Source organism: Asterias amurensis, chromosome 1 (genome assembly GCF_032118995.1).
Source record: "Asterias amurensis chromosome 1, ASM3211899v1".
NCBI lineage: Eukaryota > Metazoa > Echinodermata > Asteroidea > Forcipulatida > Asteriidae > Asterias > Asterias amurensis.
In genome coordinates, this window is record NC_092648.1 from 36146620 (window position 1) to 36167145 (window position 20526).

Below are 20526 nucleotides of genomic sequence, written 5' to 3' on the forward strand. Positions count from 1 at the left end.
TCAGATTGTGCAAAATGCCCCTCCCACTTCTCATAACAGGGAAAACCCTCCCAGCCAACCGGCCGCTCGCCGGCTCACGTGGCTCTTTGAGTGCGCACGTCACAAGGTCATTGGGTTGCGTTTTAGCTGGTAATCCTGTCTACGTAAACAATGAAGGTAAAATATCATACAGGTTCCCTGCACACAGACGAGGCGAAGTGAAATATTTAGTCAGATCTCCCAACAATCCTGAAGATAAGATCTTATGTTGCATATGGTTGGACTCTGGGTACCGCTCTGCATATTGCTAATGCAATCATATTGCTACAACGTTTCCGTAAAATTTCCCAATCTTCAGGTGATTTCTGGTTCGGTCACCTGTCAAAGAAACGCCGAGTTCCCACCATAAGAAAGAAACAACACATCCCATTTGGAAACCATGGAGAACCCGTGCAGCATATTCGTAGGATCTCTCGCAATAGAGACGTCAAAGGAAACGCTTCAGGAATATTTTGGACAATTTGGGGCGATCGAATCGGCAGTTGTTCTTGTCGACCCGGGCACAAGCCGTAGCCGAGGGTTTGGTTTTGTCAATTTCAGCAGCCGTGATGCCAGAGATTCGGCCCTATCCAGCGGCCCCCATTTTGTTGATAACAAACAAGTGGAGTGTAAAGTAGCCGTACGAAAGGGGGATATGAAGCCAGACATGGGCGGTGCCGGTGGCGGGGGCAGGGGAAGGTCCGACCAATTTTCCGAAAGCCAGGAGAAGAAAGTCTTTCTCGGGGGCATTTCTAATGGAACGACGAATGAAGAAATTGAAAGTGCCCTGACTAGATTCGGAACTGTGATCGGTGTTGAAATAAAATTTGACAAAGTCACACAGAGAATGCGAGGGTTTGGCTTCGTGGAATTCAGCACCCCTGCAGAGGCAACAAAAGCAGTCGCATCCCAGTTTATACAAATCAATAACAAAACGGTAAATATTAATCGCCCAAAAATACAATCTAACAAATAAATTTGAACAATGTTATAAATAATCATTCAGAACAGCTGGTGGAACAGAAACAGTTTTCCTCTATTTCCTATCCATGCATATTAATAAATAAGACAAAACATTGTCACATAAAAATAAGCCCTTTTATTATATTTATTAATTATAAGTAAAAACATCAAATTTTCCATTGTTCCTGTCATATTATAAGAAGAACATAATGGAGTGCATGCCTTTTATTTTATAGTAGTAGTAGTTGTTAAAACATTTAGCTGAGAACAGATGGACATAATTAATACAATTGAATTTAATTTTCAAAAACTTCAAAAAAATCCCATATATATACAGATTGTCTAATCATTATAATATTGTTATTTTTGTTTTCTATATTATTATTAGAGTCATTGATGTTGAAGTTATGAAAATTATATAAATTAACACATTTTTACAGATAATCAGCAGTACGAACTGCAGAGCTTAAGATCTGAAAAACCCTTGTTTTAAAACACTTGTTTGTATTCTAAAACCAAAAAGTTAAGATGTCCATCAGAAAAGATGCCATGCCCCCTTTGACAAACCCAGACAAACCCAATACATACATGTACCATTGGCATTGCATTGTTCGTCATGTTAAGAAGAGGCATAGCTTTTACAATGTCTCCATGCATTACACTTTGGAAATACAAGTACACTACTAAGATCTGAAACCCTTGTTTAAAAAACACTTACCATATTTTAAAACTTTACTCTACGTTAAGATGACCATTAGATGCCTTGCCCCCTTGACCAACCAAGACAAATCCAATCCGTTCCATTGTTGGTCATGTGAAGAAAGACAAATTGCATTAGACACAAACTTAAAGAGTCTTAGTTTCTATAAGTCTCTGTACATTAAACTTTGGACACAGGATCTGAAACCCTTGTAAAATGTTTTAAATAAGTGCTTGCCACTTTTAAAAACCCAAAGTTAAGATTTCAAGAAGATGCCACGCACCCTTTACCAACCCAGACAAATCCAAAATAGGATTTTTGAGGATTTTTGTCTTGTAAAGACTGACCAACTTTGTTAATGCAAACTAGAAGAGGCATTGTTTGTATCATCATGAGTCTACTGCATATACTTTGGAAATAAAGTCTTAAAGAATCAATTACAAACCATTGTTTTGTGGTATATTAGAGCCAGAAACCCTTAATTTATATTTATAGACTCAAAATTTGGGCTTGAAACCAGAATTGCCAAACACTCTTATTTTCAATATTCTAAAAAGTAGAACAAAATTGCCCATATGGGCAGGGTGTTATCATCATTTTAAAGATTTATGATACTTGGAGGTCATGTTCAAGGTCATGGATGAAGGTTGAAGGTTGGAGATGAAGATTAGCAACATAAAATAACAAAAGGACACATTAAATGATTATATAGCACACAGTATCTGACTAAAAATGTCATTCAAGGGCGCTGGTTCACAAAGTGGAAGTCCATGATTTATAATGCGCATTTTAAGAGAGGAGTCTTGACCTGTCTTTGCAAGATTGACGGGTTGTTTTCTGAGGTAAAGTGTTAGTGAACTCCATAGGCCATTTTGAGATATGGTGGACACAATACCATGACACCAAGTGTACGCACAAACCAAGCAGCACACTCCTAGTGTGTACATTAACCATACCTCGAAAGGCTAATGAGGTGCATTGTAAGAGAAAACTCTACTTGTAAATAATTTAAAATTACTAATTGATTACATATTTATTACAGGTGGAAATCAAGCTTGCTCAGAACAGACAAGCCGTGCCATATGGGTCACCCGGTGGCTTCGGCGGTACATTTGCAAACAGCATGGGTCTATACGGCCAGCCCATGGCATACGGAAGCTACAACGCATACCCAAGCAACACGACTGGGTTCAACAGTGGAGGAGCCAGCTACATGGGCAGCACCCCAGGCTATGGGAGCAACCCAGGCTACGGAAGCAATAGTCAATACCAGAATTACGGCAGTAAGGAAGCCAGCAGTCCCTATGGAGGCACTTACAGCTCTGGATTCAGCGGTAACACAAGCTCTACCTACGGTGCCAACACGGCCTCTAACTTCGGAGGGGGAAGTGGTGGTTACGGCAGAGGGGCCTACAACCCGTACAGTCAGTAAAATTGGAGATCTGATCTTGTATAGTGCATGTACTGAGCCTTTCGTCCGTTGATGGACATAAGGCGTTCTTTTCATGTTACCTGTAACCAAAAGTGAGTTTGTCATTGACGCCGATATCCGGTGTTATGAGTGTACATAGGTGAAGATTGGTGTACTGGATACAGTACATGGTTGGGGTTATTGGTGGAAATCTGACGTCACACCCGGCCTGTCTGCCGATAGTTTGCCATTTTGGGAGTAGACTGGCACAGGCCCTTTTCAAAACGACAACTTCAGACGAGAGAACGGAGCCCTAAGCCGAATCCAAAGTCGAAGCCGTGGATTTGAAAAGTGCCATAGATGGTGCAAGGCTGCACAGTCCCACATGGAATGTGTGACTCCCAAAATGGCACAACTAAGATTTCTTGTGGGTGATGAGGTCAGATGAAATAGGTACATGTATCAGTGGGGTCTACACACAGACCTTAAACTGCTGGTGGTACAAGAAGTTAGACTTTTGGAGAGGGATAAATGAAGGGTGGGCTACCCCCTCCGCAACTTTCCACTCCCCCTCCCTTTGCAATGGATTAACATTAACCCGTCACTGTTGGTGAATTTAGACCACGACTGAAAGTCAGGGATTTTTGGCCACAACTGAAAGACAACTCACTTGCATGATACTAAGACAATATTAAGCTCATTTAATGAATGAATTACGTTGAGTTGAATATCAACTAATTCATTTCGTCTATATTCATGTCAAGCCTACGGTATGCCTTTTGAGCGTAAAAACAAAAACGCAAAAACATGTGCTACTGTATCTTTGCCGCGTTGTGTCAATGCGGCATCCAACAGGTTGTTTGGTCAATTGCAGTGATGTTAATGGGTCAAGTGACAGGGAAGGGGCTGTGGTTCTTGGGAGAAAGGGGGTATAACTTTTTTTACATGTAATGAAAGTGTTACAGAAGGATAGCGTGGGGACTCTACCCCCAATCACTTTGCAGATTTTGGTTGGTAGCACTAGTTTAGACTGTTATAATATCTACCCTATTGTAGTATGCAGGTTGACATAGAACTTTGTCTGTTTTTGCAGCGTGCACTACACACAACCCATGACATAGACACATGGATTTCTGGCCTTACAATACAAGTACAAGTAGCCCCCAATTGGGAGAGTATATATCATACAGCATTCATAAGGACTCCTGATTGAGGCGTCTTGTGGCTGGCTTAAGACATATTCTAATAAAAGTGCTTTATCACTCAGTCGGGGTACACGATCCTGTTAGTACATGTAAAGTCATTGCATTGACACGCTCATTTAACTGCTGCATTCCCAAACTTGTTTACTACTTCTGGCTCCAAAACTGGCATTTGTTTATAAATTGACCCAAAGTCACCTATATCATTTTTCAAAAGCATTTCTTGTGACAGAAACATCTAATTTTGAGACAACCATTAGTCTTAAAAGAGTGTATGCCAAAAGCCAAATGTCAAATGTGTCATTAGTATTTTTTGGTACACATCAAAGACAATTTAACTCATTGCAGATCTTCGACAGATTTCTGTTAGTCAGTAGAACAAATTTGTGTGTAGTGGGTGTCGCTAACAGCTGAATTATGAAACGGGGGTAGTTTTGTTTGCAACAATGCAATCTTCCCTTCAGCCATGATAAACATCTTTCATTAGAGACAACCAACCACTGTTTTAGTGCAGAGTAACAGCACACACATTTTGAACGGAAGATTTTGTCTTTATTTTTAATATTTTGTTCTGTTTTGATTTTAATTTTATGCTTTATTTTTGAGGAAGGTGATGGATCAAGAATAGAGATTTTGGAAGCATGAGAGGTGAGGTGTTTAGTTAGGTAGCAGTGTATTTCACACTGATCTAAAATCAAGTTTAATATCAAATGTATATAGACTTTATTATAGTGGTATTTTGTTTCTGTTTCTCTGGATTGACTGAGGTGGTGAGAATTAAATTCAAGATGAACTGGCTAGTTTAAAAATTCTTGTTTTTCATTACTCAACTCAAAGATAGAAACAAATCAAAGATTTAGAAGAAACAAAATAATTGTATTGTCTCATCATGCTTTGAACTTTCTTAAGCTCGGGCCCGGAATTACATGGAGACCCTGGCTTCTTTTTGCCCTTGATCTTGGCCTTGGTGCCCCTTCAAAACTGTTCCTCAAACTTTCAGATTTTCAAATAGAAGTGTCGTTTGCCCAATGGAGTTGGGATTTCCCTCTAACAGATGAAATTTCAGGCCTGTGATAGCTTAGTCTCAAAGGTACTACAAAATAAGAAAACAAATGAGATGCTCATCTTCGTTTTTTTCTTCTTCTGATTTTGACAAAAGTTGTCTTAGTCTTTCACTTGGTAATTCTAAAACAGACAAACTATGGTCTTCACTATCTTCCTATCAGTGGCTATGGCAAATTATCTTGTTATCTATGACTCCATAAAGTGAACTATCGCAATGCACACAGTCAAGAAGTTGATTACAATGGGTTACATACTTCTCATCAATTCTCATTTTAGCTTAAAAAGGCAAAGTATGTTAGAAACATTAGATATACTTCCATTTCAATATTTTTTTGAGAGTAAGAGATTTGACCGAGTTTAGCCCGGTTCATACTTTCTACGAATGCTTCATGCGATATTAAGTTGATGTCACAACTCTGTTTCGCTGTGAATGTTGTGAGTTGAGCAGTGCACAACTGTTGCGAATTGTTTGTTGCGGATTTTTGACGTAAAGATTCGCCTCACATCTGCAGGAAGTATGAACCAGGCTTTAGACGTCTGCCAACATAGCCTTTTAATGGTCTGCCATTCCGACGCATGTGCGCAATTGAGTAGAAGGCTGACGCAGAGAGCCGTGCGCCATGCGTCCGAAATTACAAATGTGGGGTTAACGGTGTAAGTGGACTGCAGTTTGAGACCCACACACTATAACATTGTAAATACGTTAAAGCTTATGGAAAAATTTCAACTTGTACAAATTAATTGTACATGTACATAACAATTCTTACCCTTTAAAGAAATATTAACTTGTAAAAGCCATGGTATGAATAAAAACACATTAAGGATTGAATAGCCTTAGGATGAAGGATTGAATTCTGTGAAATTCTGTCGTAGCTCCTTTTGTTTTCATGATAAATCGCATTTCTTGTGGATGTTGTACAAAATAACAAACGTCAAATTTAATTTTGCAGTCAATCTTATAAGCTAATTTTCTGTTTTTGTGCTCTTTCTTGAGAAAAGCATGATAGGGAGCTGAAATATTTCACAGAAGTTTCCTTTTAGCTAAAAGCAGTGAGATTTAACGTGGGAAGATATGACAGATCGAGATGGCAGCTACTGAAGTTGTTATGTAAGGTGGCAATAATGATTATGATGCATTTGGGTGTGTTTCAGGCGATCTGAACCAGGAACATACACCAAACCTTTTGGATTCGACCTAAAAACTGATTGGTAGATGCTTTAGGTTTGCACAAGCGTACATTTATCTTGAGGCAAAGATTGGGCTGCGGGGAAGGCAGCATTGCTCTTAGTACAAAGGTACAACATTCCTTGAGGCTAGTGCAGAAAGCGCTTGCCTCTCACCATTTTGGTCCTGGTTCGATTTCCGGCTAAGGCCATGTGAGAAGAGCTGTGCCATGCGGGTTTTTATCCACGCCCTACTCCAGTTTCCCCCCCCCCCTCTGTTAAAATCAAACACTTTTGAGCTATTGGTCATATGGGTCAATGTGGCTGGGTGCCGTGGCGCCTTTACATGCTTGTGGCTTTAACACACTGTAGCGAGTGACCTGAGTCCTTTGCAATTCAGCTCTCAGCTTTAAGTAAGGGCGTGGTTAGCCTCCAAAATGTTTACTGTTACATTGGGAAGTTTGTCAGCGATTTTTACTATACGGTGAACAAAAGTTACTTTTTTCTAAACTAATTAATCATGTCATTTCTGCCTTATGACTCTCATTTGGATGCACTCCTTAAACAGCCTCTTTGGCCTACAATACTTCATCGTACCATGGTTTCCATTACACTTAAGAAGATTAACATCTTAATCTTCTGCTTTGTTCAGTTAATTTAACAAAAGGAGAAGGTACATCCACATAAGCTTATCGTAATCTTTTTAAAATTCCTTTAGAGATCAAATTATATCTAGAAAGGTCTATCACTTTTGATTATCACATTTACTTGTATGAAAAATTCTCGACGGGGCCAAATTTTATAGAGCTGCTTAAGCCAAAAATATTGCTTAAACTTTTTCTGCTAAGCAAAAGTGTGCAGGATACCAGTTACAGGTTTTATGTGACGTTGTACTTTGGCTGGTAACCTTATTCTGGTAAGCATGAATTAGTTGTGCTTTGCTACTTGTTGTGCTCAAGCAGCTTTACTTAATTGGGCTCATGATTTTAAAGCTGTATGCGTTTAAGCCAGCAACATTTCAAAAATGATAGACTTTTCCCAACAGTAGTTTTGTTCGGAATGTCCGAGACCAATTCTTTTATAAATTCTGTAGATTTACATTGTATCTTCTCTTGATGGGAAAGTTTGATATCGAGAGTAGGTTTGTATTAGGTGTTGAGATGATAGCAATTATATGTTAGCTGTTGACCTTTGAACTTGAATGTAGTTTAAAAACATGTCACATTAAATTTATAATGTAGTATTCATTACTCAATGATGAAGCCCAATTCCACAAAGGTGAAAGCAGAAAATACTGCTTAGCAAATAAAACAAACATACAAAAATGAACGGGGCACCAGCAGCAACAATGTAAACTTCATGGCATTTTAGCTGGTAACCTGTTTCTGCTAAGCAATGTTTGTCTGTGCTTAGCAAGCCTTCTGTAATTGGGTTCAAATGAGATGTATAAGTTACTTTGAGCTGAAAGTGTCAACTTAATTGAATTTTAAGGGTGAGAATGCCTTCATATTGCCTTCATTGTGTTAAGTATGCCCCTTATTTTGGAATGACAACTCTAAACGGCTGCTTCGTTTACTTTCCCTCCAACGAGAGAAAGTTAAATGCGGTTTGATTGCAGCAGAAGATGATTTGGATTTATTGAACACGGCTTCAAGAATTTCTTGAAAACTTTTCCATCAAATGTTTTGGTATTAACACCATTGAGTGCTGCGGCCATCTTGGTCATGTACCCCTTACATTGTTGTTGTAACATTCATGATTAAGGTTACCAGTTACCAGACTATATTGGACTAGCCTCATTTTGAGCCTGACAGACTTGTACATAATATGAGATTCAAGATGGCCGTTGCATGAGAATGGTCTAAATTGTGTACTGTAAATAAACAAGCTTATATAAAGAGTTGTAGCTTTAGATAGTTATCTTTATGAAAATGGAAAAAAAATGCATTATTTTATCAAGCAAAATTGCTAAGAGATTATAAGTGTGTGACTACAGCGGTCATCATGAATTTATGTTAAGAATTTTATTTACTTGCCTTATTATTGTATTAAAAGAAAAGGAAAATATATATTCAACTGCAATGCTTTTTTCTGATGGTTGGGTCAATATTCTGTTGATGTATTGGGCCAAAACCTCCGTTATTGACAGTTGCTTGTGTTCTCGGAACAAATGCATACTGCACATTGCTAGGCAGTCGCTGCTGTTAAGTTTGAAAAGCTCACATGATCTAGCTTCTTTCACTGGCAACTTGTTGTTCTGCTCACTACTTTTATTTTAATAGTGAAGGGAAGGAATGTCACTTGAAGTGATAAATTTTTACAAAATAGTTGTGGAAATTTTTTTTGTGGAACCGTCCAGAGGCCTCACAGTGTGATGAGAAAGTGAACTTATCACATTACGTTATAAATTCAGTCATTTAATTTCTCTTAAATCATTCCTCAGTCAATTATATTGTGAAATAAGCTTAAATTTAGAAAGGAAGTGGATGATACTTCCTTATAAACTTTGAAAAAAGAAGAAAAAAAGTGAGAGAGCAGTGTGTTACAGGAACAGTAGGAAAATTAAAGCCAACCAAACTAATAAATCAAGGTTTGGGGATTGAAAGACTTTTGACTATGAAATGTGACATGTTTTTTTCTGAGCGTAGGTACTGGCCTGAACCTGGAACAATGTGTTGTTTTCTAACGAAGCAATATATATATTTGTTTCTGTAGTGTTATGACCATCCATTATGTATATATCTTCACAAGAGTAGAACCGTAGCTTTAACATGACGTTGGCAAAGCTGATGCAATGTGTTTTATGGAAGATTCCTTATATAACAGCTGATATTAGTTGCATATTTGAATTATTTACGCCATTATTATTATTACTATTATTATTATTATTATATTGTCATGTACAGTGATTAATGTAATATTTTTTTTTACACTATTAAAAACATTCAATTATAAAAGTATAAACGTTAAGAATTTATTTTCTCCTTTTTCCTTGTGGAAACAAAATAAAATAGTTGTGGTTGCACGTGGTCATTTGATACAAGTTATTCTTGTCATTTCATTTGTTTCCTGTAGCATGTTGTTTAGACGTTGGCTATGGTGATTTGATGCATAAATACTAGGGCCCAATTTCATAAAGCCTGTAAGCACAAAAATATGATAAGCACAACAAAATATTGCTTAGCAGAAACTGGTTACCAGTCGAAATTCCATTTTTTTAAACATTTTTGCAAAAGGTGCCCCCACAGTTTTTGCTTTGCTAATCAGGACTTTCTTCTTGACAGCTTTATGAAATTGAGCCCAGATGCAACTTTGTTACAGATTGAACTTGTACATTCCTTCAGAGGCATTTCCTGGCAGGCAAGATAGTACCTGTACATTTTTCACTTTTAAATTATGGAAATTTACAAATAACCCCCCAAAAGGCAACTGACTGACCGACATGCAAAACTTTGTGGTGTTTTTCTCTCGTGATGAAATTAAGGAGAAAAGAGGAAATCAACTGAGAAGTAGCACGTCTGAACTGAGCTGGGGACAAATTATCAGCGGGAAGTCCAGACCTGGTGGCCCTTTTGCAATCATGTATTGTCACAGGTAACATGGTCTATAACATGGTCTAAACTTGAACATTGTATCTATTGTAAATGTGAAGTCATGCTCACAGCGATGGCTGATGATAGATGTTCAAGTTTTCTAAGGGAAAGTTCAACTTTTTGTTCTTAAGTGGGGGGGGGGGGGGGGGGTTCTTGTGTAAAATTTCCTGGTTTAGCTTTTTTTCTTATGAAAGGCTACCCTTTCTGCCTCTTCAAATATATTTGTTTCTTTGACACTTCCTTATGTGCAACCCAAAACATCAGAAATTCATTGTTAATGTTGACATAAAATACATCAGCCCAAAAGTAATTTCAACTGGTTAGTACTGTATACACAGTACTAGTACTTCACCCCCCCCACCCCCACCCATCAATTCCTGTGAAGAAAACAATTCCAGTCATCATACTTAGCATGAGGCAATTCACTTCTTCCAACGGGAATTAAGAATATGAATTGTGTTTTACCCATTTATACACCCATAGAAGATGATGAAGAAATGTCAGTTTAAGATGCCAGGGGAAAACTCCAAATACCGAAACAGCCAGGCAATCTGGTAGGTATTGAAAAGTCAACCCACATGTACGACTCTGGTCGTAGAGATGAAAGGCCGGAGAACAAAAAACAGTATTTAACACACTATACACAACAAATCCTACACACTGACAAAATGTATTTTAACACAGCTTTTTAATATTTAGAACAAAGAAAAGTTTGTACAAATGTTTCATAATGGCGTATCTTGTTCCCATCACTTCTGCAAAATCAAAACTAAACAAAACTTCCCCCAGCAACACAGGGGCAAACTCGGGCCAGAGCAAAACGCGACATATAGAGACATCCTCTCTCATATTATTTACAATATTTTTTGTGTCTCTATACATGTATGTTTACTTTCCCCTCAGCCCGAATTTGAACTGGAATATTGTGCGCATGATGGTTAACATGAAAAAAAAGATATGCCAGACGTAAGGTGCTATAAGTTAAACATAACGTTGATCTGTACATATAAAGTTTCAGAATAAACAATCTACAAAAACACACACAAATAAACTATTTACAAAGTATCGGTGATATGCTGTGCTGGACTGGGATAAAGAACTGTGGTTTGCCACTAACAAAGCTTTTCAGCTAAAAAATTTAACATTACAACAACATTGATTCATTTTGGGCATTTCACAACGGATAATTTTTCCCTGAGAAGCACTTTTCATTGTTTGTCATCAGAAAACTTCTTAGTCTTCACAGTACATTTCATGATTACATAATCTTAAATACAAAATGGCTGTTAAGTTTGCGAGACCTGGGGCCTTTTCCACTCTGGTGAAGAATGCAAAATGTTTGCCAACTTTCCAAACGGGAATATTTTGTATTCCAAAAGGCGCCAGTAACAAAAAATCACCACACTCAGACAAACTTTTTGTGCCGTGTAGAAGTTGCAGTACTTAGCAAGTCTCCAGTGTCCTGCCACATTAAAAAGTGCCCAATTATGTCTCTTTGAAGGGTGAGCACAACATCGGTAAGACTGATAAATGTTAAAAGCTTGAAATTAAGAAATTAATTAATCTTACGAGTCCGGAATCTCATGTTTGAAGACAGTGTTAAGAAGCAGTGGAGTTTTTCCGTGTTCAAAACAGTAATGGGGCTATTCACTGTTTTTTTTCTCCCCTCGACACTGAGGACTGATTGTGCTTAAACTGCCACCGGTTTGTTATTTCATGGATATGTTGAGTCACACAAAGTGTAGATACTGGGCTCAATTTCACAACAAACTAAGGTTCATCTTCAAGGTTTTGGGTACTTTTTGTAGGACACAATACACAATGTCCACAGATTTACATTAAACTTACACAGTTTGAAGACAATGATGGTACAAAGCTTCCCTAAAAATATTACTTGCTGAGGTGCCGTAGTTTTTGAGAAATGAGTAAAACAAGTCACGAAAATAATTTTCGTCTCTATAGGCAAAAATTATTTTAGCATGTAAAACGTACTTTCGTGACATTTTTAAAAACTACAGCACCTCAGCTAGTAACATTTTAAGGTAAGCTTTCTACTATCATTATCTTCAAACAGTGTAGGTTTAATGTAAATCTGTGGACATTGTGTTTTGTGTTACAAAAAGTACCCCAATCCTTAAAGATGAGTTGTCAATACCACCATAGTGATTTGTATTGTGACATCACTCTTTGCTTAGTAACTAAGATTGATACACAGCTTAAGAGTGATCTTAGTCCTTTGTGAAATCGCCCCCACCCCCTGGTCATTGACATTTACCAATGTTGTCCGCAAGCTTTAAATCAACAAGATTAGAAAAAAAAAGTCTCGCAAAACAATAATAGTTATAAAATGAAACCCACACAAGATTTGCATGGCAGACACTTTTAACCTCGTGGTGGAAAGGACAGATGCAGACGGCTATCATCAAAGCTACACAACCCTGTGAACATAACAACAACTAATGACCAATTGTAGCAAGTTAAACATCTCTTCCTACAGGTATAAGTCATGTCCAAGTTTAGTGTAATAAGTTGTACTTCAGTCCTGTCGGTAAGCTTTAGTTGAAACACAGACAGTCAGTGAACTGATTTGGGGGTGGCTGATATTTGTTAGTTGTTAACTTGTGGCCTTTTTATTCAGTTATCAACAAAACTTCAGTGATGAGCCTTCATTTGATCTCTCCACAATGAGAGACTATGGGACGCTAGGTGGCAGCAGACTTGACAAGTAAATATCAATTGTTTACGCTGATCTGAGCAAGCGCACATTACCAAGAACAATGGACTTATCTGGTAAGTCTACTGCCACCTAGCATCCCTAAAGTCACCCATCATAAAATCAAAATGGCTGGTCGAACTATCGCTTATCTATGAAGTCCGGTACTTACTTCCTGCAAATGCGAATGCAAGCAAATTTTGACATCACATGGCTGTTTTCGCAGTGACAGTTTCGCAGGAGTTAAACACAGTTAAACTGTTGCGAAATATTCAAAGCAAATTTGTGACGTCAAAATTCGTATTACATTTGCAGGAAGTATGAACCAGCACTGGCAACCATCAAAGAAAGACCTCAACCTAAAGACTTCCACACAACGGCTCGACAGTTTATCACCACGCTGACGTCAATTCAAATCATCCCATACGGGTATATTTTTGGCACAAATCCTGGGCTGCAGTATTTACCACAATCTCAGCGGAAGACTTTCCAGACATCGTCTAAGTGTACTAAGTTCTGGCTGTGGCTAATAACTCACGGATGTACCCATCTCAGTAGCCAGAGCCACTGCTTCAAACACTTCCTTACTTTGGATGTCGCTACAAAAATATTTTTTGTCCACACTTGGGCTTCAAGTCTTTACATATTGAGCTCTGAGATACTATGACGTCTTCTTGAAAGATTTGAGAATTGGATAGATGTTATTGAAGGCATCATTAATTTCTTGTCGGACTTTAGCACCTGTTAGGACAGCGGAGAGAGAGTGAAAGAAAGAATTTCACAAAAATTCACAACATATTTTAGTTTCCAACGCTAAAACCCAAATGATGTCACACAAGGCAATTCACAGTCAACCAGTGCCAGGCAAAAGAAGAGAATCCATTCACATTTGAATGTTCACATATTTTTTGGGGGGATCGTAAGACATTGTTTAAAAAGTAACTCCTGTGCTACCAAAGTGGTCCTGCAGCATGCGCTGCAGTTGGTTGCCTCCACCAAGTTTCCTGTAAAGGCCTTCAGCGCAACATCATTGAAATCTGATACTAATGTGCTAAGAAAAATAATTATGTCACATGAAAATCAAGTGTCGAAGAGAGAAAACATTTCTGACAAACCAACACTTATCTTAAGTGTTTGATGACGATAATGAATATAACAAATTGTTTTGTAGGCCTAACTTTTTGCATTCACTTGTTTTAAGCATCTATTAAAAGTTCAAAAGTAAATTTAATCCAATCTTATCTAATCTAATCTAATCTAATCTAATCTAATCATATTGTTAAAAGTGCACCGCAAACACTTATTATCTCAGCACATATTAATAATCCATTTGCCAAAAAAACTTTTTAAACAGTACTAAAACAAGTTTACAAGGTAAAATGGTGCAAAGATATATGCTAAAATTTAAAGCACTACTTAACACAGGAAGGGATCAAAAATATTAAACACACCAGCACAATTGTTGTTCATTTCACTTCACCAACAAACAAATAAAAGCCACAAATAACAAGAAAGGAAATATAATCAACCATTTACAAAACAATTTTCACAGGATTGTTATTTTACACGAAGTGTGGGACTTGGACAATACTGTTTACCGAAAGTGTATAATGGCTTTAAAAGAACAAATTTAAAAAAAAAAAAAAAAAAAAAAAAGATAAACAAGAGGATGGTATGTTGATATTAAACACAAATGGCCCACTGAAATTAGCTTCATTCTTGAGTTATTGCTTAGACAACATTTCTTTTGTTTTAGCCACAATGACCTTTACATTTTGTTGTTGGGAGGTCCAAAAACAAACTTCTTGGGGATCCCTAGACCAATCCACATACTAAGTTTGGAGCTGGTATGCTAAATCTGTCTTGAATTATCGCTATGACAATAATTGCACACACACACACACACAACTCTGTGTTGTAGGAACATCCTATTCCCCAACACTGTTAATAACACTGTTTGGGCATGTGTAAGTCCACATAGTGTTTCAGGTCCCTACACCGTGTGGTTCTCAGGTCCATTCATTCGTATGTTGTGTCAAAACAGGGAAAGACAAGGCAAACACTAAGCCCCGTCGGCTTGCTTCGCCAGCGGGGCATAACAAAAATACAAAAAACTACTGCAAACAAATTAGTCCATCTCTTACCTGTAAGGACAACTTTTCCAGAGACAAATATCAGCAATACTATCCTAGGTTTGACCATTCTGTAAATCAGACCCGGGAACAACTCTGGCTCATAACTAAAAAGATATAAATGAAATCAGGTATTAGAAATCTTCACTGCATGAATATAATAATCAGTTATGGTATTCACATTTCAAAATAATATATACTTCCCATGAGAGTGCGTGATTTATTAAAATATAATAATAATTTAACTTGTAAAGCGTCAAACAATGAGAAAGAGGAGCCGCATGACAATGTTCAATCAAAAACCAAGTTAACCACTAAATATAACAAGACCCTCCTACTCTGAGGTTTATAAATCCCACTGTCTCACCATTCGAAACCATTTACAAACTTCATTGTTATACCCTGGTAACAAACTGTGAAGTTTGATTGGTCGAGAACCAATCACGTGACATGCAACAAAACGCATTTTACATGGCTCGGTGGTCGGGTAACATGAAAAGTGATGTACACCGGTGTACATCACCTTGATTGTTCCCAGTGTTGGTCGATTTCCAGCCCTGTGTACGAAACACCCGCGGGTTCGAGGGAATAGTAAGGAATTGTTTCTTGTTCGTCTGCTTATTAAACAATGAATACTCCGTCATAATAATGTTTGAAGATAACAACAGAACTTTGAGAAGACATGAAGTTGGTGGAAAGAGCAGTGTAACAAAGAGAGACAAGAGCTTAAGGGGTCACAATGAAGTCATTACCTTGAGAACTGACTGTGCTTGAGTACAAGACCCTCTAGCCTGATAGGAAATTTCACATCACAGCTGCCAACCATGTTTTGAATCTTAAAATCCATAAATGTGGCCTGAAAATAAATTGTAAGAACTCGTGTTAGAAAATATATACACTTAGAACTGTCAAATTAGAACCAATTTAATTAATAATGAATTAAATGAGTGAGATCACTTACTGTAAAATAGCATGAATTAACACAAAGACAAAATTCGGTGTAGTCAAGTTATTATTTTATGATTTATTAAATAGAGATCCTGTGAAGAAAAAAAAAAACATCAAAATTAATTAACAATGTGAGGGGTAGTACTAATGCAAAAACTGCTGCAGACTTGTCACAGACTTGCTCTACAGTCATCTACATTCTTCATTTTATTCCATCAAAAAGTTAAACAATCCTTCTGGACACACCATCCTCCTAGTGAGGTTTCAAACCAACTCGACCAAAACATCATCCCAAAGGGTGAGCAGCATTTAAAATTAATTACTCAACTTTCCATATCAAGTAATAAACCATAACCACAGAGGGAAACTGACTGGGTTAAAACTTGATTAAATTTTTCTGTTTTCTCAGCAAGTAGGCCCTGTAATTAGCTCAAACTTTTATTGACTTTTATTGAATCTTTCTTTATAATTCTGCTAAAAAACATTCTGTGACCCAACCTTTAAATTTAAAGGCACTGGACACAACTTGTGCGACAAGGGTGTTTTTTCTTCCATTATTCTCCTGCAACTTCGACGACCTATTGAGTTCAAATTTTCACAGGTTTGTTATTTTATGCATATGTTGAGATACACCAAGTGAGAAAACTGGTTTTTGACAATAACCAAGCGTGTCCAGTGCTTTTAAGGTCCTTTCATCCCTAAGGTCAATGTCACTACTTTATACTCACAGGAAAACCTAGTTTCTGGACAACCCTGGCGTATTTTCTAGCTGCTAGTCTAGACTCCTGTTCGCTCTTGGCTCCTGTACACACCATCTTACCAGAGCTGAAGATCAGGGCTGTTGTTCTTGGATCTCGTATCCGCATGATGACTGCTGCAAATCTCTACATAACATAGACAATTAATTTGAAACTGGTGAAATAGCCCAAAAGTTCAAATTGTTGAGAATATTATAATAATTTTTTTTAAATAAATAATAATAATAATAAAAATACCACGGCGTCTCAAAGCGTTTCACATTATTACCCCTGGTGACTGGGCCTTAAATCATTCCTTAAACCATCTCAGGTCCCTGGGGCGTATACAGACTGGTGCAACAAATGCGCTACTCGGCTAAATCAATCACACAGGGGTGAGAGTCATTACTAACGAAAAAGTCTGAAACTTGGATACAAATTCAAAGGTATGTTGAAATGTTGGCATTTCTACTGTTTGGTAACCCCTGGGGTTATAGATTCCAAGGAGCTTTTTGAAACAGTATCCACAGCACCAGAAAAGTAGACAAATGAGCAGGATTTCTTTATTTGTGGACAAAAATGTTGTCTGATTTTCTTCACCAGGTCGACATAAAAAGACTGAATTCAGCCAAAAGACTGAACAATCTTATCCCTGATCACAAGAACCATCTCTCCCCTTACAGGTATCCATTAACCCATGGGTGGAGAGAAGTTTATGGTCAAGTGTCTTGCTGTCACGACTGGGACACGAACCCACTCTCTGCTGAACAAACACCAGAGCTTGAATCCGGCACTCTTAACCGCTCGGCAACGACACCCCACTAAAGGCTTGCAACACTATAAAAATCTTTTCTCTAACCCCACCCATTCCAATCTCCTGGAAGTCAAACTGCTGGGTAGCTGCTGCTTGGCACAATTTCTTAGAGCTTTCAGAGCAGAAAATTGTGCTTATCGAGTTTCTATTGGGCAAACAACAAGCAGGATAACAGTCACAGAATTAACACCAGGGCCCAAGCTAAGCACACCATATTGCTTAGCGTGAAATTTCTTCCTCGATAAAACATGATTGCCAACCAAATTGTCATTTCGTTGCACATTTCTTGTTACTGGTACTCAGCTGCTGTTTGCTTATCCTGAAAATCACATGGAAATTTGGTTGGTAATCATGTTTTTATCAAGGAAGAAATTTCATGCTAAGCACATTTTTTTGTTCAGCAGCTCTACGAAATTGGGCCCAGGTCATTAAATGGATCGACATAATTACAATAGCGTACCTTTGGATTGTACTCGGCATTTCTGGCATGAAGAGCAATCTTCTTCAGATCCAAGCGACAGCCGAGATTGACGGTAGATACAATGTTCCTGTCAAGAAAAACGATACTTCTTTGAATACTTTGTTGTCATAAAATTGTTTATTGTTTATTACTAATTATGGTATGTTCAAAGTACTACAATGCAGAGGCTATTATAACAGTAGTTAAAATCACACTATAATAAACATCAACAAAACATTATACGAATTGGAATGTTATTACAATTATGTATTTTTGGTAAGAAACCAAGGATAACTCATAAATTGGGTTCCTCATTGAACCCAAGTCTCGACACTCATGGGGTGACAGGTCTTTTTCTTCAGCCGCGCCACGCATCTGGAACTCTTTGTACCGCAAAATTCAAGTCTCTTCTCAAAACTTATCTTATGTCACAGGTTTTCAATGACTAATTTTGCTGTGTCTGTTTTTTCTTTGTGTTGTGTTTTTTTTTTTTTTTTTTGTTTTTTTTTTTTTTTTGTTTTTTTTTTTTGGGGGGGGGGGGCGTTTACTGCATCTTGAACACCCAGCAAGGTGGATATGTGCGCAATACAAGTCTTGTTATTATTTATTATTATTATTAAATCAGCTTAATCACAAATCCACCAAAATACAATCGCCTGTGTTTTGATTGACTCCGCACTACACTGTAAAAACAACCATTTTTTCTATTCCTTCAAACCCGATTCTCAAAACAGTAGGCCAAGCAAGATTCCAGACCCTCAGTCAGACCCAGACCCTATCTCATTATTTTAGTTTCTACGTACTGAAGTTGTGGGACAATCCCCGATGGTTCCATGCTTCCTGGTGTGGCTGGCGTCATCGGAGTAAGAGGTGTCTGCGGGTACATACTGGTAGTCGTAGTTAACGACATGTTTCCTGATAACCCGGAACCACTTCCGAGTCCGAAACCTGAGGATGGGACTTGCAGCATGCTGGGATTCGAGGATTGACCCTGGCCGCCGAGACGCTGCTGTTGATGTTCATCTTGGTCATCGGAATGAAGTTGATGAGGCTGCATCAGCTAAAAGTTGCAATTAAGAAAGAACGAAATAGTTTTTATTGAGAACAGTTCTAAAATGATTGTCGTGACCAAATTTCAAAAAGAGGATACAGCAACAAAATCTCATTTCCTGCGCAATCTGCAAATTGTGCAACTCACTGGATTACTTTCCACAAATTGCATCGCACAATCAGAGATTTACAGAATCCAATTTGGATATCAGCAACATCTCAATATTTTGTTACCCAGAGGCTTTTGATGGATTTTGAGGTTCTTTGTCACTCCCTGTATGAGGGTTATGAATCATGGTACTAACAAACACACTTAATTCACTCGGACCCTACAATGCTACATAGGCTACTCCAGATAATGTCCGAATGTAAGAAATGGCCATTACAAGTTTTCATTTAAACTTTTTAGTTTCGAAAAAAAAAGGAGTACAGGACCCAAGTTTAAAACTCATACTGGGTCTATTCTAATTTGTCACCAAAACAAAAGGAATATCTTAATTTAATTAGTTTACTTTTTTAGAAAACTAGATTAGATATTATTTCACAATGAATGAAAAGTGGTGGCAGGATACGGAAATCTTTCCTTTTAGGTGAAATCATCCAGACATCGGACTTAGGTCGGATATGGAGGGAAGGCCAGCGAATTTAAGGTTGGGGAGGGGGGGCTGGATGTTTACCTGCATTTGGTTTGTCGGCATTCCAAGCATGTTCTGTTGGTTTGTGTTACCATAAAGTTGTGGCGGCCGTCCTGATGTTCCTCCTTGATACTGATTCATTGTGACAACTTAAATTGCTTGTAAGACCTGCAGGAATTAAAAATCAATGACTGTGTGTGTGCTGAATGTGAAACGAGTGAACACAAACAAAATGGTGAACTCACTGCAATGAGCATGCAGCAGTGTTTGGTGAAAAGCGAGGGAAACTGCATCACGTAAAAGGGAAATTTACGAAGAATATTTTTCAAACACAAACAAACCAAAACGTTGCTTATATTGTACAGCGTTCTATCGTTGCAGATAACCTTTTTAATAAAGAGTTTATTTCATACCTTTCCAAAAACGACGGAGTCACGTTGCAGACAGATTCAGATTGACCCGCACCGCTCTGTCAAGAGATTTGGAGCAAGTGGCACAAACACAATTGTGATGCATAGCGCCCTCTATTGTTGCAAATGCCAAGATGTATTTTTTTCATGATCTAACAAAAGTTAACTAAAATCCATTTTCTTGACCTATAATAATAGCAACCAAAATTATGGTCAAATTTGTGTTGTGTGTCGGGAACTGTTTTTATTTGTGTGAAACTATTTCATGTATTGTTCTAACCATTTTCAAAACTGTAAAAGTTTTGAAAAAAAGAAATTTCTGTCACTCTGCTACATTGTGTGTAAACTCTTGAATTGAACTATCAAGCCAAAATTCTGGCCACTCTCAAAGAGTGTTCAATAATTTTCAAAGACCCTCAACAATTATAATCATGTGGTATTTTCCTTGGAAAAATATACTCCCGAAATGACTTCTATTTGAAACGAAAGCATTTGGATTTTTGTTTACTGC

At 37.8% G+C, this 20526-nt stretch overlaps 2 protein-coding genes across 2 annotated transcripts; one reads left to right on the forward strand and one right to left on the reverse strand.

Moving 5' to 3' along the window:
- Positions 1-242: 242 nt before the first annotated feature.
- Positions 243-9566, forward strand: LOC139938517 (RNA-binding protein Musashi homolog 1-like). The gene is made up of 2 exons (XM_071934090.1): positions 243-955; positions 2724-9566. The coding sequence occupies exons 1-2, from the start codon at positions 419-421 to the stop codon at positions 3111-3113; spliced, it is 927 nt and encodes a 308-aa protein (XP_071790191.1). The 5' UTR covers positions 243-418; the 3' UTR covers positions 3114-9566.
- A 1221-nt stretch (positions 9567-10787) lies between these two features.
- On the reverse strand, positions 10788-20100 carry LOC139938528 (uncharacterized). Its single transcript, XM_071934101.1, has 8 exons — positions 20019-20100; positions 19648-19773; positions 18724-18980; positions 17921-18008; positions 16638-16793; positions 15714-15817; positions 14974-15068; positions 10788-13570 (listed from the first exon to the last, which is right to left on the reverse strand). The coding sequence occupies exons 2-8, from the start codon at positions 19744-19746 to the stop codon at positions 13491-13493; spliced, it is 879 nt and encodes a 292-aa protein (XP_071790202.1). The 5' UTR covers positions 19747-19773; positions 20019-20100; the 3' UTR covers positions 10788-13490.
- Positions 20101-20526: the final 426 nt, after the last annotated feature.